The 27,200-nt window shown below is 30.5% G+C and overlaps 1 protein-coding gene across 1 annotated transcript; it reads left to right on the top strand.

Moving 5' to 3' along the window:
- The first annotated feature begins 1,010 nt into the window (after window positions 1-1,010).
- LOC130817610 (uncharacterized) lies at window positions 1,011-14,619 on the top strand. Its single transcript, XM_057683418.1, has 7 exons — window positions 1,011-1,763; window positions 1,920-2,006; window positions 2,692-2,964; window positions 6,723-6,893; window positions 11,084-11,137; window positions 12,867-13,013; window positions 13,959-14,619. Exons 1-7 carry the CDS (start codon window positions 1,554-1,556, stop codon window positions 14,334-14,336), a joined length of 1,320 nt encoding a protein of 439 aa, XP_057539401.1. The 5' UTR covers window positions 1,011-1,553; the 3' UTR covers window positions 14,337-14,619.
- The last annotated feature ends 12,581 nt before the right edge of the window (window positions 14,620-27,200 follow it).

Genomic DNA, 27,200 nt, shown 5'->3' with positions numbered 1-27,200 from the left:
TTATTTTATGTCAAATTGAACTACGACTTGGGTAAATGTTTTAGTTTGTATTTTGTATTTGATTTTCATAGACTCGAACTAATATTTGTAATAGAATTTACGCGTATATGAATGATGCTATGGATATCAAATTAGTATTAAATATTTATAAAATACACTAATAAGTCCTTTACAAAAATACAAAAAAAGTGACTTACCAAAAGGCTCAATTTGACAAGTCAGAGACTCTTTTTAGACTCATTAAGGACCCTAGACCCATCAGATTCGGAGGGTCTAGGTCTATGTTTAGGTCTAAAAATTTTGAATCCTTAGGGTTCAAATCTGAGTTTAGATCCACTATAAATAAATGGATCCGGATCCGAAACTTACTGGACCTGATCCAGACCCGCCCATGACCATCCCTAATCTAAAGCTATTGATGTATTTTTATCCGTTCGATACTAATATGTATGACCTCATAAGATAACTCAATTTTAATAGTAGTATACTAATATTATTAGATATGGTCATAGTTGTTTTCTAGCTAAACGCTATTACCAATTAAATTAATCAAATAGATTTTATCTTCATAATTCGTCTAATATATATATATATATATATATATATATATATATATATATATATATATATATATATATATATATATATATATATATATATATATTATACTTGATCAAATAACAATTAATAGTTTTACATTTTCACGTTATATTTTATAATTCCTCTTAAGAAATAAGAATGAACTCAATATTAAAAGGTAATTAAAATATAATCTTAAATCTTGAAAATAAAAAATACAATAACATTAAAGAAAGCATATGATAGTATAGTTTTATTAAAGCAAATGAAGTAAAAAACACAAGTACTTGATGATGGTGGTGTTTGAAGAAAAAGAAAAGTAAATGCTATTTCTTGAACACAGTATGTTGGCAGATGGATAGATAAAATCATTATAAAGGTAAGTATTCAAGTGGGGAAGATTATTTAATTAGGTGGGTGTACAGTTATGACTTTGGGTAGGTCTCCTCTCCTCCATTTACTTGCATTCTTTCATTATCTCCTTTAAATATTACTTGTATTTTATTTGCCTTTGAAGTCACATTTCCCTCTTATTCTTTATTTGTTGGTGTGTATTTCATTTAACCCCACTTAATTGTTCATACAAATTCAAATCCAAAAAGAAAATGGATTATTTTTGTTTACAGAGAGATTTTAATTTTGGAAACTAAGTATATGACTCCAATGCAAATGTAGCAGATTTTTCACAATCATTATCTCTGCTAAACTCTGTCCTTTTCCTTCATCAAACCCATCAACATTAATACTTCTACAACTTTCTGTGTTCTTCAATTTAGGAGTTATTCGCTTCGAATTCTCTCTTTTAATTTGCACCCACCCACCTTCTTTACATCAAACATTATTATTATTATTATTATTATTATTATTATTATTATTGTTATTATTTATTATTCTAGAAAGAGATTTCCAACTTATTTTCATATTGAATGAGAATGTGATATACTCAACATCTCACAAAACAAGGATAGAAGAAAATGGGTATTTTTTGTGGGAGGAAAAAGAGATTTTCTTTTAATTTTCCCGTTTATATGTTTGTAATATTATTATTAATTCTATTTTTGGGAAATTTAAAATTTGTTTTGGGATTAAATTACACAAGATATAGACAAGTTAGCAAGTTAAGACTTGAAAGGATTGAGAAGCATATTGACAACATTAATAAGCCTTCTGTCTTTACCATCCAGGTTTGTATCAAATTCCTTTAATTTTCAACTTCATATAATTTCAAGTAAAACAATACTTTGTTGGTATCTTTGAGTTTAATAAAATAAAATTTGAGAATCTTCTTTTTTCTTTTTTTGTTTGTTTGTCTAAATGTTCTGACAATTTTGACCTTTCAGAGCCCTGATGGAGATATAATAGATTGTGTTCATAGAAAGAAACAAGCAGCTTTTGATCATCCGCTATTGAAGAATCACAAGATTCAGGTTTGTAAATATGAACCCCCCCGCCCTCAAAAAGGGTCTTTCTTTCTCGTGAATTCAACTTTTTTTAAAAAAAATTTACAACTGCCTTACTTTCAGCTCATAATTTAATTATGTTCTTCATATACAACTATGTTCTTGAATCTTGTGTCACTTTATAAACTTTCTATTTTAGAATAATATGGTGCAAACTCAAATAAAGGGCGTAAAATATTATATTAGAGATTACTTATTTTGATTATATATATTTAAATTAAGAAAATATTACCATATATCTTTCTATTTTAATATATTTTATTTTGTTAAAATAAAAATGTACTTTCTAAAACGTTAATCCCTCCAACAAGAATAATTTATGGAAGTATTAGTATTGTACATAGATATATGACTATTAATAATGTGGATTTAAGTACAAAACTATAATTATAAAATTGGACATACCTATGAATGTTATGATTTAATGACTATATATAATATTAATATAAACAATAAAGTAAATAAAATGATATAGCTAAAATACTTAATTAATTATGACTCTCGATTTTTTAATTGGTACACTTCTCTCATATGTAATCTCACAATAAAGGGATAAATGTAGTTATTAACAAAACAGTAAATATTCAATTAAAAAATAAAAATAGAGAATTGTATATATTTTATTATTCTTAATAAATTTTTAATGTGACAGAAAGAGCAACCAGAGAGGCCAAAACTAAAAATGGTTAAAATAGATGAAGCAAAAGTAGGAAATATTGAGAAAAAGGGTAAAGAAATAGAATGGCAAATGTGGCATTTAAATGGAACAAGGTGTCCAAAGGGTACTATTCCAGTGCGGCGAAGTACAGTGCATGATGTGCTGAGGGCTAAATCTTTGTATGATTTTGGAAAGAAACGCCCCAAATCACTTCCTTTAGCGAGAACTATTGATGCTCCTGATGTTGTCACTGGCAATGGCCATGAGGTATTTTCCTAATTTATTCTATTATTTTATTTTCTTAGCCCATTATTTCTTTAATTAATCAATTTATTAATATAATATTCATAAATAATGAGATATTTGGACTCGTATGCTCATATTCGACATTGATATGTATTTGATTTTCTAACTTTAACAAATTAAAGTGTATAAGTGGTTTTTCTACGTACTTGACACAAAAAAGACTTGAAGCAAAATTAATTATGAGTATCGTGTAAATGGCCTGAAATTTGTGTAAAATGATCTATAATTTGATTGTTTGAGATCTCAATTTAAAAGGCAAAAGTAAAGTACGTACATTATATCCATGAGTAATCCTTTCCCTTATGGATGAATAATGGAGTATACAAAATTTATGATTATGTTATATTTATACTCATTGGTGTCAAGATGTATGTCATCGTTGGTTTAATCATGATGTAAAAGTAGTGCATAACATATTATGAAATTTATTTTAAAAAATGTTTTATGATGATGACATGATGATGTTGATTGAGGAATAGGATGAACCAAAAATCTCACAATCGATCAATCTCACATTTGCATTTAAGAGAAAGAGGATAATTTTAAGAAAGTGATAATAAATAAAGAGAGAATAAATTATGTAGATAAAATTAAAAGAAAATTGAACTGTAAGAATGAGATTAAAAGAAAATAATAGATTATTGTCCAAAAAAAATAATGCAAATTAAATAGAACGAACCAAAATGAAAAATACTATTGATTTAATGCGATCGTGGGAATATATCTCAAATGTGCATCATTGTACTTTTGTTACTAAGAAGTTGCATCTATTTTTTTAGTTGTAAACATGCGATCATAATTCTATGAAATCCAATAAAAGTTTGTTTTCTTGATAAATAGTGTTTTGAAATGACACATGACGTAGAGTATAATAGTAGTATGTTTCTAAAGAAGCACTCTATGTGACTAACAATAAGAAAAGTAGTTAGTTACAAAATTTAGTTAACAAAAAAGGAATAGTATGTAACAAGTTTTGACTTAAGTTAGTTGTGTGTTGTTCTAGGAAAAGACACTTGTAATTCTCCACCAATTAGTAATATTAATTACCAAGCGGAAATAAAAAAGACAAAATCAATAAAAATTCCTGATTAAAAATGATATCAATTAAATTAATTATTTTAATTAAATAGTAGGCTGAAAGAATAAGATCACTATATAAAAATAAAACTCAAACTTTTATATTCTCAAATTCATTGCACTATTAATTCCGCTCTTTGCTCTCTAATGTTGGATGTGAGTGGAAATGCATGTCTTTAATTCTTGCAAATTTAAAGGATGAAAATTTTCTTATTTGAAATTAAATAGGATTACAATTTTTTGAAACTTTAACAATGTGACAAGTGATCAATACATGTACTATTAAAAAAATTTCTTAATGTCATTGTTAATTATTTTGTATGTATTTTTTCAGATATTTCAATCTTTATGTCATTGGATTGTTGACGCTATTATTTTATAAAAATATCAAGAGTCATATTACCTTTCTGATTTTAAACCAATCACGCACTTCTCTTATATAAAACTTTCATATAGAAAAAAAGTATAAAAAACTAAAAAATATATATAATTAAAGATTTTTCTATCAACAATGCTAAAACCTTAATTCTAGTAATAAAATAAAATATGAACAACCAAAATTACAAATTAAAAAATGTGCAAAAGTAAACATATCAATAAAATTAAGGAAAATGAAGTATTAATATATACTACCTTGGAATTTTCTGGTGGGCTCAGAGTTTAAAAGGGATGATTTTTTATTTTATTTTAGATAAGGATATAATTCCACGAGGTAAAAAAAAAATAAAATTTAATGTTATTATAATGGAGATAATTAAAATCCTTTTTAAATTGTGAAAAAGATAAATTAATCTATGATTCTTATATAAGAAAGTTAGAATATGCTAAAACATATTGGGTATAGTGGACTCTAGAAAATATAAAAATGTGCATATAGATGTATAATACTCCAAAACTGTTTTTATTTTCTATGGAAATAATGAAAAAAAATATCCATAACCACTTGATAATAATCCATAATTCTATTTCCTCAAAGAATGTAATAGAAAAACTGAAAAAGGCTGTCTATTCTAACTTTTGTAAGAGGCCAAGATTAAGAGGGATTTAAGGAAGGTACTATTGTTTGTTGGTTCTATCTAACCTGAATTCGTTTTGTTATACATATTTTTTAGATGGACCCAATAATTGAATGCTATTTATTTTTGACATGAAACTTAAATGCATTGTTTTTTCATGCTCCTTCTTGTTCACATATAAAATATAGTTTTAATATTTAGTTTAATATATATATAGCAATCTTATTCTGTTTTAGAAATATATTTATGGTTTAATTTTTGAATGATCTGTCTAATTAGTGTTGAAAAAGAATAAAATATCCACTTTACTGTTTAATAAAACTTATTTCTCAAATTAGTGTTCATATAGAAAAACAATTAAGCAAAACTACCTATCCAAATCTGAATCATAGTTTGGCTTAATTTTGTTTTCTAATGAATACTAGTTTGGCAAATAAATTTTATTGAACCTCAAAATGAGTAATTTTTTTTATTTTTAAACATTATTTTGCCAAATTATTCTTAATTGTCAGTCTCGTTATTATTTAAATTTCAGCCAATTTTTATTGTGTGAAAATTAAAAAACAGTCAACGTAGTACTTCATATATATTGGAAGTTAAATGGTACCTGAATTTCTTAATGCATCGCGAAAATAGTTATTGAACAATATAATATTGAACTAAAAACCTACAAATCAGCTAAAAATATATATTCTACTTGATCAACCTAAGGGTTTAATTTTTACTAGCGATTCCAATAATTATAGTCATAGAAGATAATAAAGTAAAATAAATAATTCTTATTAACTATTTATGCAGATAATTTTTTTATATATCTATATGGTAAAAAAAATATTACTTAAGTTAAATTTTATAATTTCCCTTTTAAGTAAAATTTTTGTTACTCTCTTCAATGGTAACTAAATCAAGGAGAAGGATATATAGGGATTAGGGCCATAAGTAAGAAAGAATTTAGTCATTTTAAATGTGATATACTATTATTATTCTTGCTTTTAAAATACAAAATACTTTATTATACTTTATTAATTACTACTTTTTTTGGTTAGTTAAAATAATTGCATAAAATATTAATTATTTTTAATTTCCATTTAAGATTCTCTCTAACATTAAAAATAAAATAATTAATAATAAAATATTTATTAATTTTTATGTACAACCCTTTAGATTATTAATATTATTACCCTTAATTTAAAGCAATGTGTGAGGTAGCACAAAATTTATGCACAAAAGATTTTAATAGACATTACTAAACTTATGCTTATTGGTGTCATGTTTATATATATATATATATATATATATATATATATATATATATATATATATATATATATATATATATATATATATATATATATATATATATATATATATATATATATATTGTGTGTGTCATTTATGAGAGCGATGTGCCCATTAACAATTAAAAACTTAATTAGGAGTACTATTTTCATATTTATGTAGCAAGTAATTGAGAATAAATGTTAAAAGAAATTGTTGAATTTTATTAAGACAGGATGAAAAATATAATTTTGTTGTAATCTGCCTTTGTTTGAATTTTCACAAATGAAAAATATTTTAAAAAAATGTAGTAATAATGTAATATAAATAAATTTTATATAAATGTAGCATGCAATAGCATATACATCGACATCGGGTGAAATATATGGAGCGAAGGCAACAATAAACGTGTGGGATCCTTCCATTGAGAAAATCAATGAGTTTAGCCTTTCTCAGATTTGGGTTCTCTCGGGCGATTTTGACGGCACTGATCTTAATAGTATCGAAGCTGGTTGGCAGGTACTTCTTTCTATTATTTTTTTGAAATTCCATGTGATATATTGGATTTTCCACGTGATATAATCACTCGTTTTGCAAATTTTTAGTGCTCCTGTGCCAAATATTTGTTATAGTCCCTTACAATTTAAAGAATAAAAAAATCAAAATACTAGTATATGATAAAATCTTTTCATTGCTTACACTAATAATATTTTGTTCTTTATTACTTGTTTACTCTCGTGTGAAATAGTATACGTCTGTTCGCGGTGATTGAAATAATAAATCAAGTGAGTATAAAAATGATTTTCAGGGCCCCTCTAATAATAAGGCCCTATGTGGTAGACCGCTTTGCACATGCTAATCGATGGCCATGGTAATCAAAGATTTTTTGAAATCCACGCGGTAACTCTGAGGTTTACCCAATTAAACATATGTGACCTTTTTTTTATTAAAAAACGTTTGGGAACTGTCTACTAGTAAGGAAGCCATGTTTGTGAGATTTAATATATCGAAAATCATCCAAAAGATCACATTTTTCCTAATTTCCTAACCCTAATTCCACAATGACTTTCATTTTCCAACCCCAATTTTCTATTCTTTGAGGTATGCAAAATATTTCCTAGCTCTAATTCAAAATTGAAGAAGGAGTCTCAATTTGGGAGTAAAAGAGTTTGAAGAGGAATTCCAATTTGATAGAAGAAGGCGAATTGGAAAAATTAGAGTTTGTGTTTTGGGAAAAAAATAAAAATATTAGAATTTGCATATTGAGAAAAATGGAAAAATTAATAAAAGAAAGAGCTGAGTATACATAAGGGTACAACCAACCAACATTAGACTAAAGAATTAATGTTCCCTAACATTTTTTTAGTAAACGTCGGGATTACCGAGTGGATTAAAAAAAAATCTTTGGTCAGCACATGAAAATTCCAATACCATAGGATTAACATGAGAAATTTTCTTTTTTTTTCTTTTTTATTATAACTATAATCATACTTTTTGTGATATTATTATTCTAATATCTAATTGATCGGTTCAACATAGAGTGCTAGACCACATGTTATGACTCTCCCTTAACAATTTTTTTTTTTGAAAATTCCAAAGCATTTTAAAAAGACACGTACAAAAAAAATTCATGCGCAAATAGAACACCAAAACCAAAAAACTAATGACATCAAAAACATTATCCCAACATAAAATAACCGAAACACCACCACGAAAAAAACCAACCCCTACAACCAAGACAGCAGTCGAAGTAGCCCCAGCACAGAACCTAAGCCACCCACCGCAGGTCACCAACTTAGTAGCCAACACCACAACCCAACAACAGCACAGAAAAACCACCAAACCTCACACTATCCAGTAGATGCACACCCCCAATCAGAAACTACAAAACACATACCACAGCCCACGGCAGCAGCATTCAAAGAAGACCCCCCCCCCCCCCCCCCCCCCCCCCCCCCCAACAAGCACAACCAGCGCACACAACAACAACCAACACCAAAAGGCTTGGCAGGCAGCAGCAACCACCAACCCCAACAAAGATAAACTACCAAAACAGCTTATAAAAGCCCACAACAAACAACAACCAACAGACTATTTCCACAAAAATACAACAAAGCACCAATGAAAACACGCAAACCCCACAAATCAACACGCAAACACACACAACCAAGACATACTGGAAGACAATCTCTAGAGAAAAAGAAAACTCATACCTCGCCAAAGGAACACAATCAGCCATACACACCCCAAAATCATGTAGAACAGATCAATTCATGCATTATATACAAAACATCATGACTACAAAAGACAGCCACCCCATAGTTCATGCGCCCATACACTAACCTGAATCTTCACCATCAGAATCATATGGTCCTTAGAGGGAAATGTCTGCTCAAATTTCACCTTATTACGCTCATACTAAAGTCACAAAACAACACAAAATACAATAGTATTCCACAACCCGACTAAAGATTTCGTATGCATGAGCCCCTGCCACCCGCAAATAACACTCTGCAAATCCCTTGGGGAACCCCTTGGATGCCCTACCACTCCAAAACACTCATCTAAACAAACAACGAAATCGAACAAGTTAGAAATACGTGATCCATGGTTTCCTCCCCACACAATAAAAAGGGCATAAGGCTTGAGATTGTGGTCAATAATTTTGAAAGCTAATAGAATAGAGCATGTGTTAAGCCTCCCCAAACACCCAAGCCACACAGATAATTGAGCTTGTGGGGGAGCTTTATTACCCCATATAAACTTGGCAATAAAAGCATGTAAGACAAAATCACACGCAACCTAAAGATTTTTTAACAAGTTCTATGTAGAATACATCTCATCTTTAGACCACCGCCAAGACACAAAATTTCTACCAGACACACAAGGTATAGATGTTTCAATACAAGCAATCAAAAAACAGACATCCTTTTCCTCCACTACAAAAAGAGCCTGACACCAAACAAAACTTTAAACCCATCGCCTATGCACCTATTGACCCATATGCATAACAGAAGAATCTTTTTGCCTAGAGAGCGCATAAAGCCTCGAAAAAGAGACTGCAACAACACTGGAGTACACCATATATCACACTAGAAAAGAAATCTGTCACCCTCCCCCATCTTAGAAAGCATACCCTCACGAACAATGTTTCTAACTAAACACGTCTCCTCATTAGACTTAATCAACTGTGCTCACACCCCAAACTTAGCACTACGAAATCCTTCCTCTGAAGCCACAACATCTTTAATATGATGCATAGAAGAGACTATCCTTTCCTACAACGACGCATTATCCTGAGAAAATCTCCACCACCACCAAAAGGGAAGGGCAAGATTCTTGAACATAAGATTCCCAACCCATAGACCCCTATAATGCCTTTGGGAGCTCAATAAAAGACCATTTAACCATTGCCATAGATTTCTCGCAACTACCCCCTCCCCAAAAGAAATTTCGTTGCAAGGAGATAATCTTTTGAACAACCACCTTAATCGGAAGGCTATTTGACACACTCTTAATAAGAGTTAATTGACCTGCTCTAGATAAAAACCTGGACTTCCACCCTTGAAGTTTATTTCGAACCTTCGCCAATGAGGCTCTCAAGCACTTAGCCTACTCATACAACCCCGATCAGGATACCAAGAAATATAAACGGGCATGTTTGATACTTACAACCAACCTCACGAGCTCTCTTAAACGCCCATTGAATATCCTTACCTTGCCAAGATATAATAGATGACTTATGATAATACAGCCTCAACTTGACATCACGCTGAACACATCCAAAATACGAAAATAGTTCTGAAGATTAGGTATCCGCAAATTGAAGATGCTTAACCTTAACTTCATCCTTACCTACGTCCACTGCCGCCAAAAAACCTTTAGACGTTGCACTCCTAAACATGTTATCTAAAGCTTCACTGACTAAAATGAAAAGATACGTTATAAGGGATCACCTTGTCTAAGCCCCTTCTCCATGTTAAATGGCTGTAACAGAGAGCCATTCAACAAAATCGACATCGAAGCCCTACTAACACATGCCATGATCCAAGTATCCATTTCCTACCAAAACGCATTTTACCTAGAATCTGTTTGAGAAAAGACCACCTCACTGAATTATAGACCCGATGAAACTTATTAAAATAGAAAATATATTAGGTTGTGTTTGGGAATAAGTTTTTCATTTTAAATTATAGATTTTGATTATCAAATTATAAATAAAATTTTAAAAATAACAGTTTGAAAAGTCATTCTCAAATTCTTTATTTAAAATACTTTTAAAACATTGATGAAATTAGCTTATATACAAATTTCAATTTTTATGATTTATCAAATATTAAATTTAAGTCAATTCTTATTTTCAAATTAAATCATCAGTTTCAAATATAGCATTATTTTATAGAATCATAAATATTTTTAGTCTCCCTATATAATTACTTCAAAATAGTGCACAAGTAATATGTATAAAAATTATCACAAATTAAGTATAGCAGAGGAAAACTAATACGAACCGAGCTAATTAAATTAATATTGGACTCAAGTCACATAATTATTACCCTATAATAACTATAGCATTTCTAACATTTTTGTTTTAATTTTAAGCTAACTATAGAGCTAAAAAAAAAAGAATAAAAAGTTTTAAAAATTTTGTTGATGTAAATAGAGATAGAAGGCCTAAGGAATTGATTATTCTAACTTTTACTAGTCAGGTCAGTCCGGAGCTCTATGGTGATAGCAGGCCAAGACTTTTTACTTACTGGACGGTAAGCGATCATCTCCCACTAATTATTTTTCTTTTTTTTTTTTAATTTTTGTACACCTGTACTCTACCCAATTCCATGGCCTGCATTTATATTCGGAATGATAATTGTTTTATTAGTTTTTAATTCAAAATAAAAGTCATAAATTTCTAAATGGTCAGAAGATTATCACATGTCAAACTGATAAACTCATTTAAAGTTAGTTTATTTATTAAATTTGAAACAGTATAAAAGTCAACATCTTTTCAATTAATGTCCATAATTATAATTTACATATTAATTTATTTTAATCACAGTATGGTTGATTCCTTTTGATTCATTGCTATGTATTTTTTTTTTTACTTTGAACTATATACTCCTAATAATTAATTTATAAGAAAAAAATATAATTAAATAGATTTTATTTTACTTCCTACAATTCGTTAGTAATGTACTATTTACTTTATGCATATGTTTAATTATTAATAGTTAAAATTTATGGAAAATTGATATAAATAATCCTTGTATTGAGACGAATTAAACAAGATGTCACTTGACTATGTTTTAACTTGTAGATTAATAATAAAATACAAATTAAGAGTAAGAGATGAATAGTGTCTAATAAGCAAATGAGACAATACTAGGAGTATTATGTTGATTGTGTACTTTGATAAAAACAACTCATTATAATTTTAACTAATCGTTGTAGAATATTTTTTGCATTTGATTGTAATTAAAAACAATAATCACTCCTTGATCCTTGATTTTGATATCTAATAAGGGGGATTAACAAGATTGGTATATAAGCGGCTAACACAAATCTTTAAGTATTTCTTTGTTTGTATTTGCAAATACAATTAATTGTACTACAAAATTTTTTAAGTTTTATCCCTAGAAAATTAAATTGAATTATATTTGCTCCGTTTCATTATACTTGCTACATTTGACTTTTTACGCAATCTAATGTGTTATTTTGTTCATTTTATATGTTGACTTATGCACTTCTAAAAATTATAAAAAGTTAATATTATGAAAGTATACGATTAGACAATTCGAACAAGATCCCACTTGACTATATTTTTACTTACATACTAGCCACAATATACAAAATAAGCTTAAACGATAAATAGTGCTCAAACGAAATGTAGCAAGTATTTCAGAACGGAAGAAGTATAAATTAATAAATCATTTCTTGAAGATCATCCACAACCAAAGTATGACAAACATTTTAATTGAGAAATGATGGATCCAATAGCAATAGTAAATGCATTTAATAGGACAAATAATAAGCATTTAGTAGTACAATTGTGTACTAATCAGTAATGACATGGAGTGGTACGAAAGTGACACTCCCATGTGCCTTTTTATTTGTATTATGATGAATTAAGTAAGGAGCAATTGACCAGTTTTCTAAAAAATTGGACCACAAATATTGATTACTAGTAAGTGCGTGGATCTTAGGCTTTAATTACACTTCTAAGTGTATCTTATATTTTTATTGCTTTTAGTCGGTGTTAATTATCCTTCATTAGATCCTTTATTTGATTGTAGAATGACTTGTAATTATATATTGTAGGATAGATTATTGGAAACATATATTATTGTGATAGACGGTCTCTTTGAGATAATATTTCTAATTGGGCCGGCTCATCATATATTTTTTAAAATATTGTAAGTTTTAAAAATAATGTAAATAGGCATTTAAAATATTAAAAGTATGCATTAAGAATGATTGTTGTTTGATATGATGCAGAGCGATTCTTATCAAGCAACTGGATGTTATAATCTTCTATGTGCTGGTTTTGTGCAAATGAATAGCAGAATTGCCATTGGAGCTGCAATATCTCCTGTATCTTCATTTTCTAGCAACCAATACGATATCACCATTCTCATTTGGAAGGTTTGACTCTCTTTTTATTACAATTTGTTATTGGTTTGACTTTTTTCTATTACAATTTGGTATTGGTTATTGAATATATAGATTTGACATTTGGAAGCTATTTAGGGCATGACTAATTGCAATAATTTTTGAAATCAATATCATTTTCCTTTTTTAATAGTAAATTTCACTTAAAAAGCACTCAAATATATAAAAGGAAAATAAAATTATTCTATTTCAGTCTAAGATATAACATGCATATTCGTTTATAAATAATCATTTTGAAAATTGTACTTTCGGGTGCAAAAAAAATCAATTAATAAAACTAATATATGCTGATATTATTTATAGAAATGTTTTTCTAAACATGATGTTAGTATCCCTTAGAAAAATACATAAAGAGTAATATCAATATATGTCAATGTTGAATATACTCCTTTTGTTTTATATTGTGTTGCATTTTGAACAAAATTATAATAGTTTTAAATGCAGAGTTAGGTTACACAAACCATATGAAGCGTATAGAGAATATCAAATAGCCCACGACGTTGCTATAAATTCTAAACTTAAAGAATTCAAGGCATATGCCAAATAATTTACGTCTGGAATATAACTTTTTTTACAATCCATTATTAAATGATTCTCTCTTCAAATTATACCAATTGTATTATTTGCTTTTTACAAGCAACCAATATTCTATGTCAATCTTAAATATCTCTAATCGTGTATCATTATCATCATAATTATTATAATTGTTATTAGTTATAAAATAATTATATTCTAAAAATTATTATGATACAAATTAAATAAGAACCTATATAACTATATTATGACATATATATTAAAAATAAAATACAAATAAAACGTAATTCAACATTTTAAACAAATCAAATGAGATATATAATTGCTCTAAATGGGAGTGAGTAGAATTTACTTTTGTTTGATGACAAATCTCTATTATTGTAGGATCCAAAACTTGGAAATTGGTGGATGAGCTTTGGGGATGGAACCCTAGTAGGATATTGGCCAGCAGAACTATTCACCCACCTTACAAATCATGCAACCATGGTAGAATGGGGTGGTGAGGTAGTTAATACTCGGGCCAATGGGCTGCACACTTCAACCCAAATGGGCTCCGGTTATTTTGCTGAAGATGGGTTTGGTAAAGCCAGTTACTTCAGAAATTTGGAGATTGTGGACTCAGATAACAGCCTTAGTTCAGCCCAAGACATTCAAACCCTCGCTGAGAATGTTAATTGTTATGACATCAAAAGCTCTTATGATAATGATTGGGGTCAACATTTCTACTATGGCGGCCCGGGGAGAAACCCAAAATGCCAATAACTTTCATCTCTTTCTCGATCCTAATCTTTTTCCTTAAAATTTTTTCTACTTTTAATTCTTTTATTTTGCTTTTTTAAGGTATATATTTTCCAAGAATATTTTGGGTTTTTAGTTGCCTATATATAGTGTAATTTTTTCTTTGGTTAATTAAACAGATGGCAATGAAATGCAATTCTGAAATAAAGAAAATGAAAGACCAGACATCACCATCCTCATATCTAATATATTCCGCTTATAAAAAGTTATGGTCAAAGACTAGACAATAGGCTATATTTAATTGAATCTTACATTATATATTGATCTTATTATAGTATTTGTATTAGTATAAATAATACAAAATCGTATATTATAGTTCTACAGCTATTTTTTAATAGAGACAGGGCCTTCTCTGAGAATCTTAAGACCATATGACAAACAAAAAAAAGTACCCTTTATACTCAGAAGAAAAAAAAAAAAGAAAATTTATTTAAAATAATTCAATATTTTTATAATTTTTCTACAATAATCTTATTTATTAATTAACTATGAATAATTTTGATTTTAGAGGGTATTTGCTTAGAGTAAACTTGGGTTTACCCAATGAGTTCGTATAATAGTTATTTCACAAAAAAGTAAACTAAAAATTAATTCAAAATTAGAGAAAAGTTTTGAAAATTTACTTAAAAAATTTTGAATAATAAAAAAATCATAAATTTTTTTAACATTTTATTTTAAATTTTTTTAAGAAAATAAAACTTATTATAGCAAGTCATCCGATTATCGAGTTTACTCTAGAAAAATACCCCTCAAAATTAGAATCATTTATGATTAATCAATAGGTGAAATTATTGGAAGAAAATTATAAAAATGTTAGATTATACTCGATAAATATAAAAAAAAAAACACAAAAAACTTATCTATTGAACCGAAGCCATAACATTTCCATAAGTTATCACATTTGTTAATTAGTCAAACATGCATACTATTACTTGTCATACAATAAGATTAACACTAGTAAAATAGGCAACAATATTACAAAACTGGCAACTAATTAGAATATTATCGCACTTCTCTTTATCTTATTTACTGAATACTGCATACAAATGTAAAGATTAAAATCGTAATGTACGGTCCATTAAATTTCAAACCTTTTGTTATAATGATTTGGCTATATATATGTAAATGATATTGATGTAGACTAGAGTTGTTTATAATTATGAAGGTTGATAGGAGATTGATTACTCTTTAGAGGGGTGAATAGATCAGGGTAGGGACGATCATGGATTTAGGATTCTGTTGGACCCGCTCCTTTTTTAAGGGTCTGGGTCTTGTTTTTTGAGTTCCATCGGATCCGGGTCGGATCTGAATCCAAAAAATATTTGACGGGTCCGGGTCCAGGTCTGGGACCCAGACCCAGACCCAGACCCGACCTTGAGACCCAGACCCAGACCCGACCTTGAGACCCAGACCCTAGACCCGCCTCTCAGACCCGGACTCGGACCCTATACAACTAAATATTTTTTTTTACTTTTTAGTAATTATTTTTTATTTGAATTTCATGGACTCGAACAAGTGTTTATAATACGATAATAAGTTGTTTACAAAAATACAAAAAACTCGCAAAAGGTTCAATTTTGACAATCAAAGAGACTTTTTTTGAGACTTATTAAAGACCCATCCAGGACCCTAGTCCCATCAGATCTGGAGGGTCTGGGCATGGGTCTCAAAATTTTGGACCCTTAGTGTCTGGATCTATAAAAAATAAAAGGGTCCGGGTTCGGGTCTGGCTAGACTCACTCCAGACCTGCCCATGAACATTCCTAGATCAGAGAGTATGTCCGATTAAAATTTTCCTTGACAAATTGCTTAAGTGCTTGTGAGACACTTTAAACAGTTTTTTGGAAATTATTCTTTGGCCGAATAATAATATTAAGACTTAAGTGCGGAAATAAAATGTAGACAAGACAAGCTATTTGTTATCGAGGTTCAACTATTAATAACCTAGTCCCCACCTATGGTTCTTATTTAACTCTTAGGATTCAAATCTCTTTTACTAATGGAATCTAGACCACTAAGAAGATCTTTTTATATTCTCTCACAACGTTCTTCTCTTAGAAGAACGATCTACAAATTTTCTTTAATAAAAGACTAATCTCAATCTCACAAAAGTGAAAACAATCGAATACTTACAAAAGTATTCTATGATTTGAGGCGTAATAAAATTTCTAATCTAACACTCTTGAAACTCTAAGACCTATTACAATAATTGAGAGTTAGAAAATGATGCGATTATGCGTGTGAAATGCTGAATTTAATCGCGAAATTGAACCGTGACTCAATTTGGGGATATTCCAAGACTGATATGCCAGTGTATTGATAAGAGTTGGACTGCCAAGCCTCTTTTCAACACAACACCGATGCTTTCCTTTGATCAATCAATGGAATGCTCCGCGTTCTTGGATAGAATGAAGTGTAATCTTGAAGACTGATCAAGGGTTTACACATTCATGAAGGGTAGACTGACCCTTAGTAACCCAATTGCAAGCAATTGAAAAAAAATTCAAAAACTGAATTTTTTCTAAAATTTTTTCATTAAACAACAACGTGAGCTTTACAATGATTGTATCTACTATTTATAAAGCTAGGGATCAGGATTAGGCTGATTACATGAAGGTTTAACGGCTAATAACGGTAATATACCTCACGTGCCTATACACGAGCCTAATTAAACCCAAAATAAAGTAACCAGAAACTCATGTAACAGCTGTTGTGCTGACTGTCGACTGGGCGACCTTGGACTCCGTTTTCAGCCCTTCTCCAATGACTTTCAGAAGGATTCTTGGGCCATGGCAGTTAGGCCCATGTGTGAAGATTCCAAATCTACCCTCCACGTCATCCCATGGGCTCAGGTCTCGTCTGGGCGGGCCTACCAAGGTGGCCTGGTCAGTGATTGGCGTCAGACTTTGCTGCTGGTCTGTTATGCTTATTTCTTTCGGGTTTTGTTCTTTTGTTGCTTCATTCATTTGTATCTGGTTTCCCTTAATTAATTCATCATTTCCTTGTATGTACGTGTTGCATTGGAAGTCTTTCTTGGTTAATGTTGAAGCTAGTTCAGAATCTAATGCTAATTCAGAGGCTTCAAGTTCAAGTGTGTTGTTCATGACATTGCTTGTGTTGCTTGGGTACTCTTGGCTTTCGTTGTTGCATCCTGAGCCTTGACTTGGCTCAATCCCCCCTTCTTGAAAAGGAATGGTCCTCAATTCAGACTCTTCATGGTATGGTGCCAAATCACCAATGTTGAATGTAGATGAGACACCATAGCTGGTTGGCAAGTCTACTGTGTAGGCGTTTTCTCCTACTTGAGCTATAATCTGAAATGGTCCATCTGCTTTGGGCTTGAGCTTGTTATTTCTTTGCTTAGAAAATCTATCCTCCCTTAGGTGCACCCAGACATAGTCTCCCACCTTGAAGCTTCTCGTGTCTTTGAATCCTTTATCTACCTTCAGCTTGTATATGTTATTAGCTTGCATTATGTTTTTCTGAACTTGTGCATGTATCTTTTGTGCTTCTGCAATGTGCTTCTCCGCATTCCACGTTCCTCGTTCCTGCAATGGTAAACACACTAAAGTAGCGGGGGTCATAGAATTAAAGCCATACATACATTCCAATGGAAAATACTTAGAAGTTAGACTAGGGCATCTATTATATGCAAATTCAGTATGGGCTAATTTTTCATTCCAATCTTTGGTGTTCTTCCTAATTAATGTCCTTAAGATGTTTTCTAATGTCCTATTTGTCACTTTCCTTTGACCATCCGTTTGAGGGTGGTATACAGTTCTGAATAACAATTTAGTTCTCATCATGGTCCATAAACTAGCCCAAAAGTTGCGTAGAAATTTAGAGTCTCTATCTCTTACAATGCTTTGGGGTATGCCATGTAGTCTAATGATCTCATCAAAGGATAGTTTGGTTATGTGCCTAACATCACTAGCATCACAATCCTTCCTTCCTAATAGGTGTGCAGGTGATGGCTTGGTCTTGGTAGGAGGTATGGTTTTGTGAGGAGGTAATGTCATTAACTCTTTAGTTCTACCCTCATGTCTCAAAGAATACACATTAGTGTATCCATTATGCATAGTCTTCTTATCATGTTGCCATGGTCGTCCTAATAATATATGACCAGCATCCATGGTTATCACATCACAAAGCACTTGGTCATGGTATGTGCTTATATCAAAATTCACAAAGCATTGTTTCTTAACTGTGTTACCTGTATTATCATCTAACCATCTCAATTTGTAGGGTCGAGGGTGAGGCTTAGTGGTTAGCCCTAAGGTTTTGACTAGCTCCTTGCTCACACAATTGGATTCACTGCCTCCATCTATGATTAAATCACACAGTTTGTTCCCTACCCGACATTTTGTTTGAAAAATGTTCTCTCGTTGGTCTAAATTCTTGACCTTTGGGACTGTGTGAAGATTTCTTCTTATCAACAGATTGTGAAGCTCCTCCTCGGGGTAAACATGTTCTACGTCTCCTTCCTCCTCACTTTCCTCAGTAGTGCTTCCCTCCAATCTTTCCATGTAACCATAGCTATTTACTTTAAAGGACCCCTCATATTCATCCTCGGGTGTGGGTGGTAATTTGACCTCCTCTCTTCCTCCTATGGCCACTAACATAGCTCGTGGTCCCTTTCTATTATGAATTTCGGTCCATTCCTTTTGTGTGGAGGCTCGTGCATTGGGGCAATTTCTTTTGTGATGGCCATGCCCATGACACTTAAAATACATAACATCCTTAGGGTTAATGTCTCTTTCTTTGGCATTAGTTGGTCGCTCTGTGTAAGGACTAGCTGATGCAATATAGGGTTGTGTACTCCTACTGTCAGAAGGTCTTTGTGCAGCAGACCTACTGTTAGCAATGGATGCATACTGCTGTGTTCCCTTAAATTCAGAGGAGTGCTGTGCAGGCTGCCTGAAGCTACTGGACTCCTTGCTTCTGTTAAACGTTTGTGCATGTTGTATAGCTCTTCTTCTTGCTGATTTCTCTAATATCAATGCACTATTGCATGCTCCTTCATAGGTGAGGTTCTGAATTACTTTTACTTTCTCCCTCAGGTCCTCTCTTAATCCCCCAAAGAATCTACCTATCTTCAATGTGCACAAAACAACCAACCTTTCCCCTTCTTGAATATATTCAGCTACTGACTTAGAACCTTGCCTCAAATTACTCCAGTTTGCGTATAGTTGTTGCCTATAGTTGTGTGGAATGTACTTCCTCCTAAGGTGCTTCCTAAGTGTTTCCCAAGTGCTGATCTTAGGCCTATTCTCACGAATTTTCTGTCTTTGCACGCCTTCCAGCCATATTGCAGCCAATTTGGTTAATTTCACTTTGGCAAATTTGTATTGATGGTCGGGGTGTGTGTCCTTGTATTCAAAGTAACGTTCTACCCCTTTCTCCCACTCAATATGCACCTCTGGATCATGTGATGTGCCATCAAATTCATGCACATCAACTCTCATGGTTTTGTCTTCTTTTGTATTCTCAGTATTAGGGTCTTGGCATGGGTATTGTGGGTACTGTGGTGTTGCGTTCTTTAACTCAGTGATAGTCAAATTCAGTTGAGTGACCATATTGACTAATGCATCAAATTTCTCTTCCATATTCATGATGATCTATATGATGCAAACACACACGGATATGCAAAAAAGCAATGAATGCAGCAAGACTGTTCTGTTTGCAACAACAATCAAATGCTGAGTATTCTGTTGTTTAGTGCACAATCACTTTTAAATGAAACAATAACAATCACCTTGCACTTTAAATGAATTGCTAATGTGAATTCCTTAGTTATTTTTTGATTATAGCTAGATATGCACAAGAAAAAAAGAAATATCAATCATGCACAGCAAGATCACACAAAATCAGAATTTGAAGAACTGTTCTTCTGTATACAAATTATCTTTAAATGAAATAGCAGCTATCACCTTGCACTTTACAATGAATTGTTGATTTGAATTCGTTATTTAACTATGTATTACAGCCAAATATGCAAAGAAGAAGGAATGAATGCAGCAAATTGTTCTGTTTGCAACAGCACTCAAATTTGGGAAGATATGTATTATGTGCACAACTTTCCTTTTAATGAAATAACAACAATCACTTTGCCCTTTAGATGAATTTGCTAATGTGAATTCCTTAGTATTTGTTGATTATAGCCAAATATGCACGAGAAAGAAGAAAAAATCAATTATGAACAGCAATGTCACACAAATCAGAATTGAAGAAGTTGCTCTTCTGTGATGGTATGCAATGTACAGCCACAATCACAATTAATTTGTAAGCAAAAATACAATGATGATGTGAATGCAACTCTATTTTATTAATTCAAAATGAAATTCAAACAGATATGCAAAATAAAATCGCAAATTGCAGAAACTCCTTCAAGAACTGGGTTCTTTAGGGTTTCAGAACAGTTTTCGTGAGTAATTAGATTAATGCATGCACGATTATCAATCAAATTAAGGGGAAATGCAGCGAGCTATATTCAGGAACATTGATTCATGAAGTAATTAAACAAAATGAAGAAAAACAACCGAAATTCGTAGAGATTTGCCACTGAAATCGAACACGAACAGAAAAATCGCCCTAATCTCTGAATTCTTGATTCCTCTGATTGTTCAAGCAAAGAATTCGTCTTCACCAATGAATGAGGATGAAATTCAAGCCCTACACGTCCTTGCTCTGATACCAATTGATGCGATTATGCGTGTGAAATGCAGAATTTAATCGCGAAATTGAACCGTGACTCAATTTGGGGATATTCCAAGACTGATATGCCAGTGTATTGATAAGAGTTGGACTGCCAAGCCTCTTTTCAACACAACACCGATGCTTTCCTTTGATCAATCAATGGAATGCTCCGCGTTCTTGGATAGAATGAAGTGTAATCTTGAAGACTGATCAAGGGTTTACACATTCATGAAGGGTAGACTGACCCTTAGTAACCCAATTGCAAGCAATTGAAAAAAAATTCAAACACTGAATTTTTTCTGGAATTTTTTCATTAAACAACAACGTGAGCTTTACAATGATTGTATCTACTATTTATAAAGCTAGGGATCAGGATTAGGCTGATTACATGAAGGTTTAACGGCTAATAACGGTAATATACCTCACGTGCCTATACACGAGCCTAATTAAACCCAAAATAAAGCAACCAGAAACTCATGTAACAGCTACTGTGCTGACTGTCGATTGGGCGACCTTAGACTCCGTTTTCAGCCCTTCTCCAATGACTTTCAGAAGGATTCTTGGGCCATGGCAGTTAGGCCCATGTGTGAGGATTCCAAATCTACCCTCCACGTCATCCCATGGGCTCAGGTCTCGTCTGGGCGGGCCTACCAAGGTGGCCTGGTCAGTGATTGGCGTCAGACTTTGCTGCTGGTCTGTTATGCTTATTTCTTTCGGGTTTTGTTCTTTTGTTGCTTCATTCATTTGTATTTGGTTTCCCTTAATTAATTCATCATTTCCTTGTATGTACGTGTTGCATTGGAAGTCTTTCTTGGTTAATGTTGAAGCTAGTTCAGAATCTGATGCTAATTCAGAGGCTTCAAGTTCAAGTGTGTTGTTCATGACATTGCTTGTGTTGCTTGGGTACTCTTGGCTTTCGTTGTTGCATCCTGAGCCTTGACTTGGCTCAGAAAAGTAATAAAGAAAAATATTACAACTCTTAATTATTTAACAAGCTAAAAAGACTAGATTAGAATTGATTAAGGCATGTCTTTCTTCAAGTTTGATGAAGCTTCAATATATAGGACGCCTCCTACTAGCCGTTATATATCATGTGCTTCATCTCAACGTAGTTATGTTGGACTTTAAAGTTAAAGCCTTGTACTGCAAGTAGTTAGACGCTCCTCTTGAATTCTTGACCAACACATTTTAGCTATTTTTAGCTTCTTTAAGACTTAAACAATCCTGTCAAGTTAGTTCTAAAAACATCAATAATGAAGTGATTTCATAATTATTCTCATAATTTAAATACAATTAAACTTGATTTAGATTATGACTAATAAATAATCACATCTTATTCCAAATTAATAAGCAATGAAAATACAAAACTTAAATTCGAGAAAATATAGACATATAAGTATTAACGAACAATAATAGTATTTGCAGGAGCGAATTCAGGGAAAATTTACTATATGGGCCAATATTATATGACCGATCAATCTTATATAACTAATATGTAAAGTACTATATATAATGTAATAAGTATCAAAGAAAATAAATTGGCCTTTTGTAATTATCTGAAAAACATCTTTATTAAAGTGTATAAAATATCATGGAATGACACACTGAACATAATTTAAACATACTAATTTATTTTTTATGACACGACCATGACCCTGCCGGCCTGGGTCTAGATACGCCTTGAGTATTCCAAACTTATCAACAATGAGAAAAAAATTCCATAAAATTAAAGAGTTAGGCAATTTAGTTTGAAGCAATAACAAAATAACCGAAAAAGTTTTGTAGAAATTGACAATTGAACACATATTAAAAAAATTAAAAAATTAAAAATAAAATATTCGACATACAATAATGTAATAAAAGTAATCAGATCGTAGTTTATATCTTGATTTTGAATGTCCCTACAACCCAACCATCCAATTCTATACACCATCACAAATATTTGTGTAAGTTAGGAGATGTAAAAAAAAATTAAACATTAGATTTATTTAAATTGGAAAAATATTTAATATTCCCTTCTATTTTACCCATCAGTCCCATTTATTTAAAACATAGTCATATAAGATCTTGTTTAATTCGTCTCAATACAAAGATTATTAATATCAATTTTTTATTTTTAATTAAAAATAATTAGAGATATTAAATGTCAAAATATTATCTTGACAAGTGTAAAAAAATTAAACGGAACTAATAGGTTGAATAGGAGGTAGTATTAACATTGCAGTAATGAATATCAAGAGTTATTTAAGAAAAGAAATAAAAATGAAGGTCATTGATTTTTCCAAGAGCAGAATTGAAGACACTGTTATTGCCTTTTCCTTTCCAATTTATTTATTAGAAAACTAAATTAGGGTTCGGATATCGTTGATTTTCTTTGAGGTTTTTGAATTTTTGGGATCGCTTTTTACTGACTTCTAGCTTTTTGAAGATAGGCCTGAGGCGATTGTCCCTCTAAATTATTTTTAGGGCCAGGCCTGATTACAGAAGTCCCCCCAAAAAAAATTCCGATTCTTATTTGTCGTTATTTTTTTATTTTATCGCCACCCCTTAGGATGAAATTACGAATTTGCCCCTGAAATTTAAAAAATTACAACTTTGTCATTGGACTTAAAATTTCTTATTTTTATAATAATAATAATAATAATAATAATAACATTTAAAAATATAAATTAAATATAATAATTAAAACAAAAATAATAATTTAATAATAATAATAATAACAACCACAATAATAATAATAATAATAATAATAATAATAATAATAATAATAGCAAAAATAATAATAATTATAATAACAATAATAATAATAATAACAATAATAATATTAAAAAAAAATACCAGTCGCACAAAACGTGCGACTGGTATTTTTTTTTTTTGTTTTTTTTTTTGAATTTCGACTTATAAAATTTCTTTTGTTTAATTAATTAATTTATTAAGTTACTTTTATTTAAATAATAATAATAATAATAATAATAATAATAATAATAATAATAATAATAACATTTAAAAATATAAATTAAATATAATAATTAAAACAAAAATAATAATTTAATATTAATAATAATAACAACAACAACAATAATAATAATAATAAAAAAATAAATAAATAAATAACTAAAATAAAAAAAAATAATAATAATAACAATAATAATAATAATTATAATAACGATAATAATAATAATAACAATAATAATATATAAAAAAAAATACCAGTCGCACACAACGTGCGACTGTAAAGTACAACTCGACCTAGGTATACACGCACGTTTTGTGCGACTGTTTTTTTTTTTTTTTTATTGAATTTCGACTTATAAAATTTCTTTTTTTTAATTAATTACCTTTTTAAATTACTTTTATTTAAATAATAATAATAATAATAATAATAATAATAATAATAATAATAATAATAATAATAATAATAATAATAATAATAATAACATTTAAAAATATAAATTAAATATAATAATTAAAATAAATATAATAATTTAATAATAATAATAATAATAGCAACCACAATAATAATAATAATAATAATAATAATAATAATAATAATAATAATAATAATAATAATAATAATAACAAAAAAAATAATAATTATAATAACAATAATAATAATAATAACAATAATAATATAGTAAATTGACAATAATATAGTAAATTGAATGAAAAATTTGTTTTATAGGATTCCATTAATTTTTGAATAAAAAAGATGTTGTTTAGAATTTGTGTTACTCAAACAATAAGCAGGGATTCCAAACAACAAACTCAACTAAAAGGCTCTTGAAACTAAGTGGGTTTAATTAGTATGGGATTATCCAATAGACCAATATAACCAAAAAGTTTTATATATAAAAACATGGTAACTATTTTGATATCTCAAACTACAGATAAGCAAGAAAAAAAAATATGGTACATGGACATGTCGTTACTTGAAATTAAGTGGGTTTGATCATTGTAATAGTTGGTGTTTAATTTTTAAGATTATTAGGTTGTGATTTTAAATAATATTGATCATAATGATTTTAATCTTGAAGCTTTGATGTGTGGCCAATTTCTTTAAGATTAGTAGTTTTATATTTCAATTAATATTGATTTTGCAGGCAAGTTTAAAGTGTGGATTGATAGGATCTAAAGGCGATATTGATTCTTAGGGTTAGAGGCACTTACATTTAGAAATAAATAAAAAAAATAGCTTAATGTATGTTTTTTTTTTTTGGTAATTTTACTTATCTATTTCAAATTTTCGAATTTTATACCCTTTTAACTCTTTGAGATATGTTCATTATTCCATCAATACATGTTCTCTCTTTTAAATTTTATTATTTCATTATAATTATCTCACTGTTCCAATACAAATGAGTTGTGTTGTTCTGATTGTTTTCATTATTTAGATTATTGCTACGATTTCTCATAAAATGAGTTGTTTTTATAATTGATTCAATTTAGATTACATTAATTTCTATTGTCTGTTGCATTTTAACATGTTGTATAGTCATTGATAGTGATGGCCACGGAGCGGGTTAACCGGAACCGAATCGGTGCCGAACCGCTTGAAATCGTCCCGGAACTGGAACCGTTCGCGACAGGTTCTGAACCGGCCCGAACCACGGAACCGTGAAACCGCTAGAAAAAAGTTTCCGGAACCGTGAAACCGCCAGAAAAAACCGCCTGAGCCGGACCAAAGAACCGCGGGCCGATTCACCCGGACCACAGGTTCCAAGGAACCGCCCCAGAACTGGGAACCGGACCGGACCGATTCACTCGCCCCAATGGTTCTTGGAACCGGACCCGGAATCGGGCGATTCACCCGGCCCAGCGGTTCTTTGGAACCTATCAAAAACTAGCTGTTAACTAGCCATTGGGAATTTTTTGTATAAATACTTCACACTTTCAATCATTTTCATTCACAATTCATTTCTTCTCCTACTCTCTCTAATTAATTACTTAATTACGCAAACGCAATTATTCTCTTAATTACATAATTAGTCTTTTAATTATTTCTTAATTACATAATTAGTCTTTTAATTATTTATTTATTTCTTAATTCCATTATTATATCAATATTATCATATCTTCTTTTTTGAAAAAAACCTTTTTAAGTTAAATACCTTTGTGAATACTTTTTAAGTTTTTATACATACATGATATTTATATTTTGTAAATCAAGAATGTATTAAAAACTCGTTTATTGTGTTTTGTGAATACGTGTTAAGTTGTGGTACGAGATCTTTTAACAAACATTTTTTCATATGTTTACGAACCAAACGTCCACTTAGTAATAAGTGAATGTATTACTATTTTTTATCATCTTCTTAAACATTTGCATGATGATATTAATATATTTTTATAGCCGATTCTTGCAGATATGATGGACAAATGTAAGACATATTTTACTGATTTTCCTTTTATTTATGGAATTGCGACAATTTTAGACTAATGTTTTAAGACGGAAATCATTACTAAAGTAATTAGATTTTACTACCAATCATTAGATCGCCCTCCTAGTGATGTACATAATTATGTTAGAAATTGTAAAAAACTTTTAGCATAACTTTATGATTACTATTCTAGTGTATATAACCCAAGTCACGATATGTCTAGGCGTGCTAGCGTCTCGGGCACGTCCCACTTATTATAATCCCGTAATAGCTAACATAATAAGTCAAGATGATAGTTTTGTAGGACCATCTTCTTCCTCACCCTTTGCTTCATATTTAGAACTAGATAATTATCTTAAACATCACTTTGAAATTGACCAAGGTAGCTATAATATTTTAGAATGTTGGAAAGAAAAATCCATAAAATTTTCCACAATATCGAGAATTGCAAAGGATATCCTTGCAATTCCTGCTTCTATGATTGCATCGAATTCTGTTTTTAGTGCAGCTAGAAGAGTTCTAGACAAAAAGAGATCTCGTCTTGTTCCACATACTATTCAAATATGTGTTTGTACGAAAGATTGGGATCAAGCGGAGCTCTGAATACAAGGACTCAAGAACGATGATGATTAAGACGATGATGATCCATGAATGATGATGGATACATCTGCATCATCGTCATGAGGAAAGTCAGCGGAAGCATCTAACCAACAAGATGAGGATGACGAAGACGAATAAGATCATGAATATCGAA

This window comes from Amaranthus tricolor, chromosome 7 (assembly GCF_026212465.1).
Source record: "Amaranthus tricolor cultivar Red isolate AtriRed21 chromosome 7, ASM2621246v1, whole genome shotgun sequence".
NCBI lineage: Eukaryota > Viridiplantae > Streptophyta > Magnoliopsida > Caryophyllales > Amaranthaceae > Amaranthus > Amaranthus tricolor.
The sequence above is the reverse complement of the archived record's forward strand: the minus strand, read 5'-3'. Positions and strand labels throughout refer to the sequence as shown.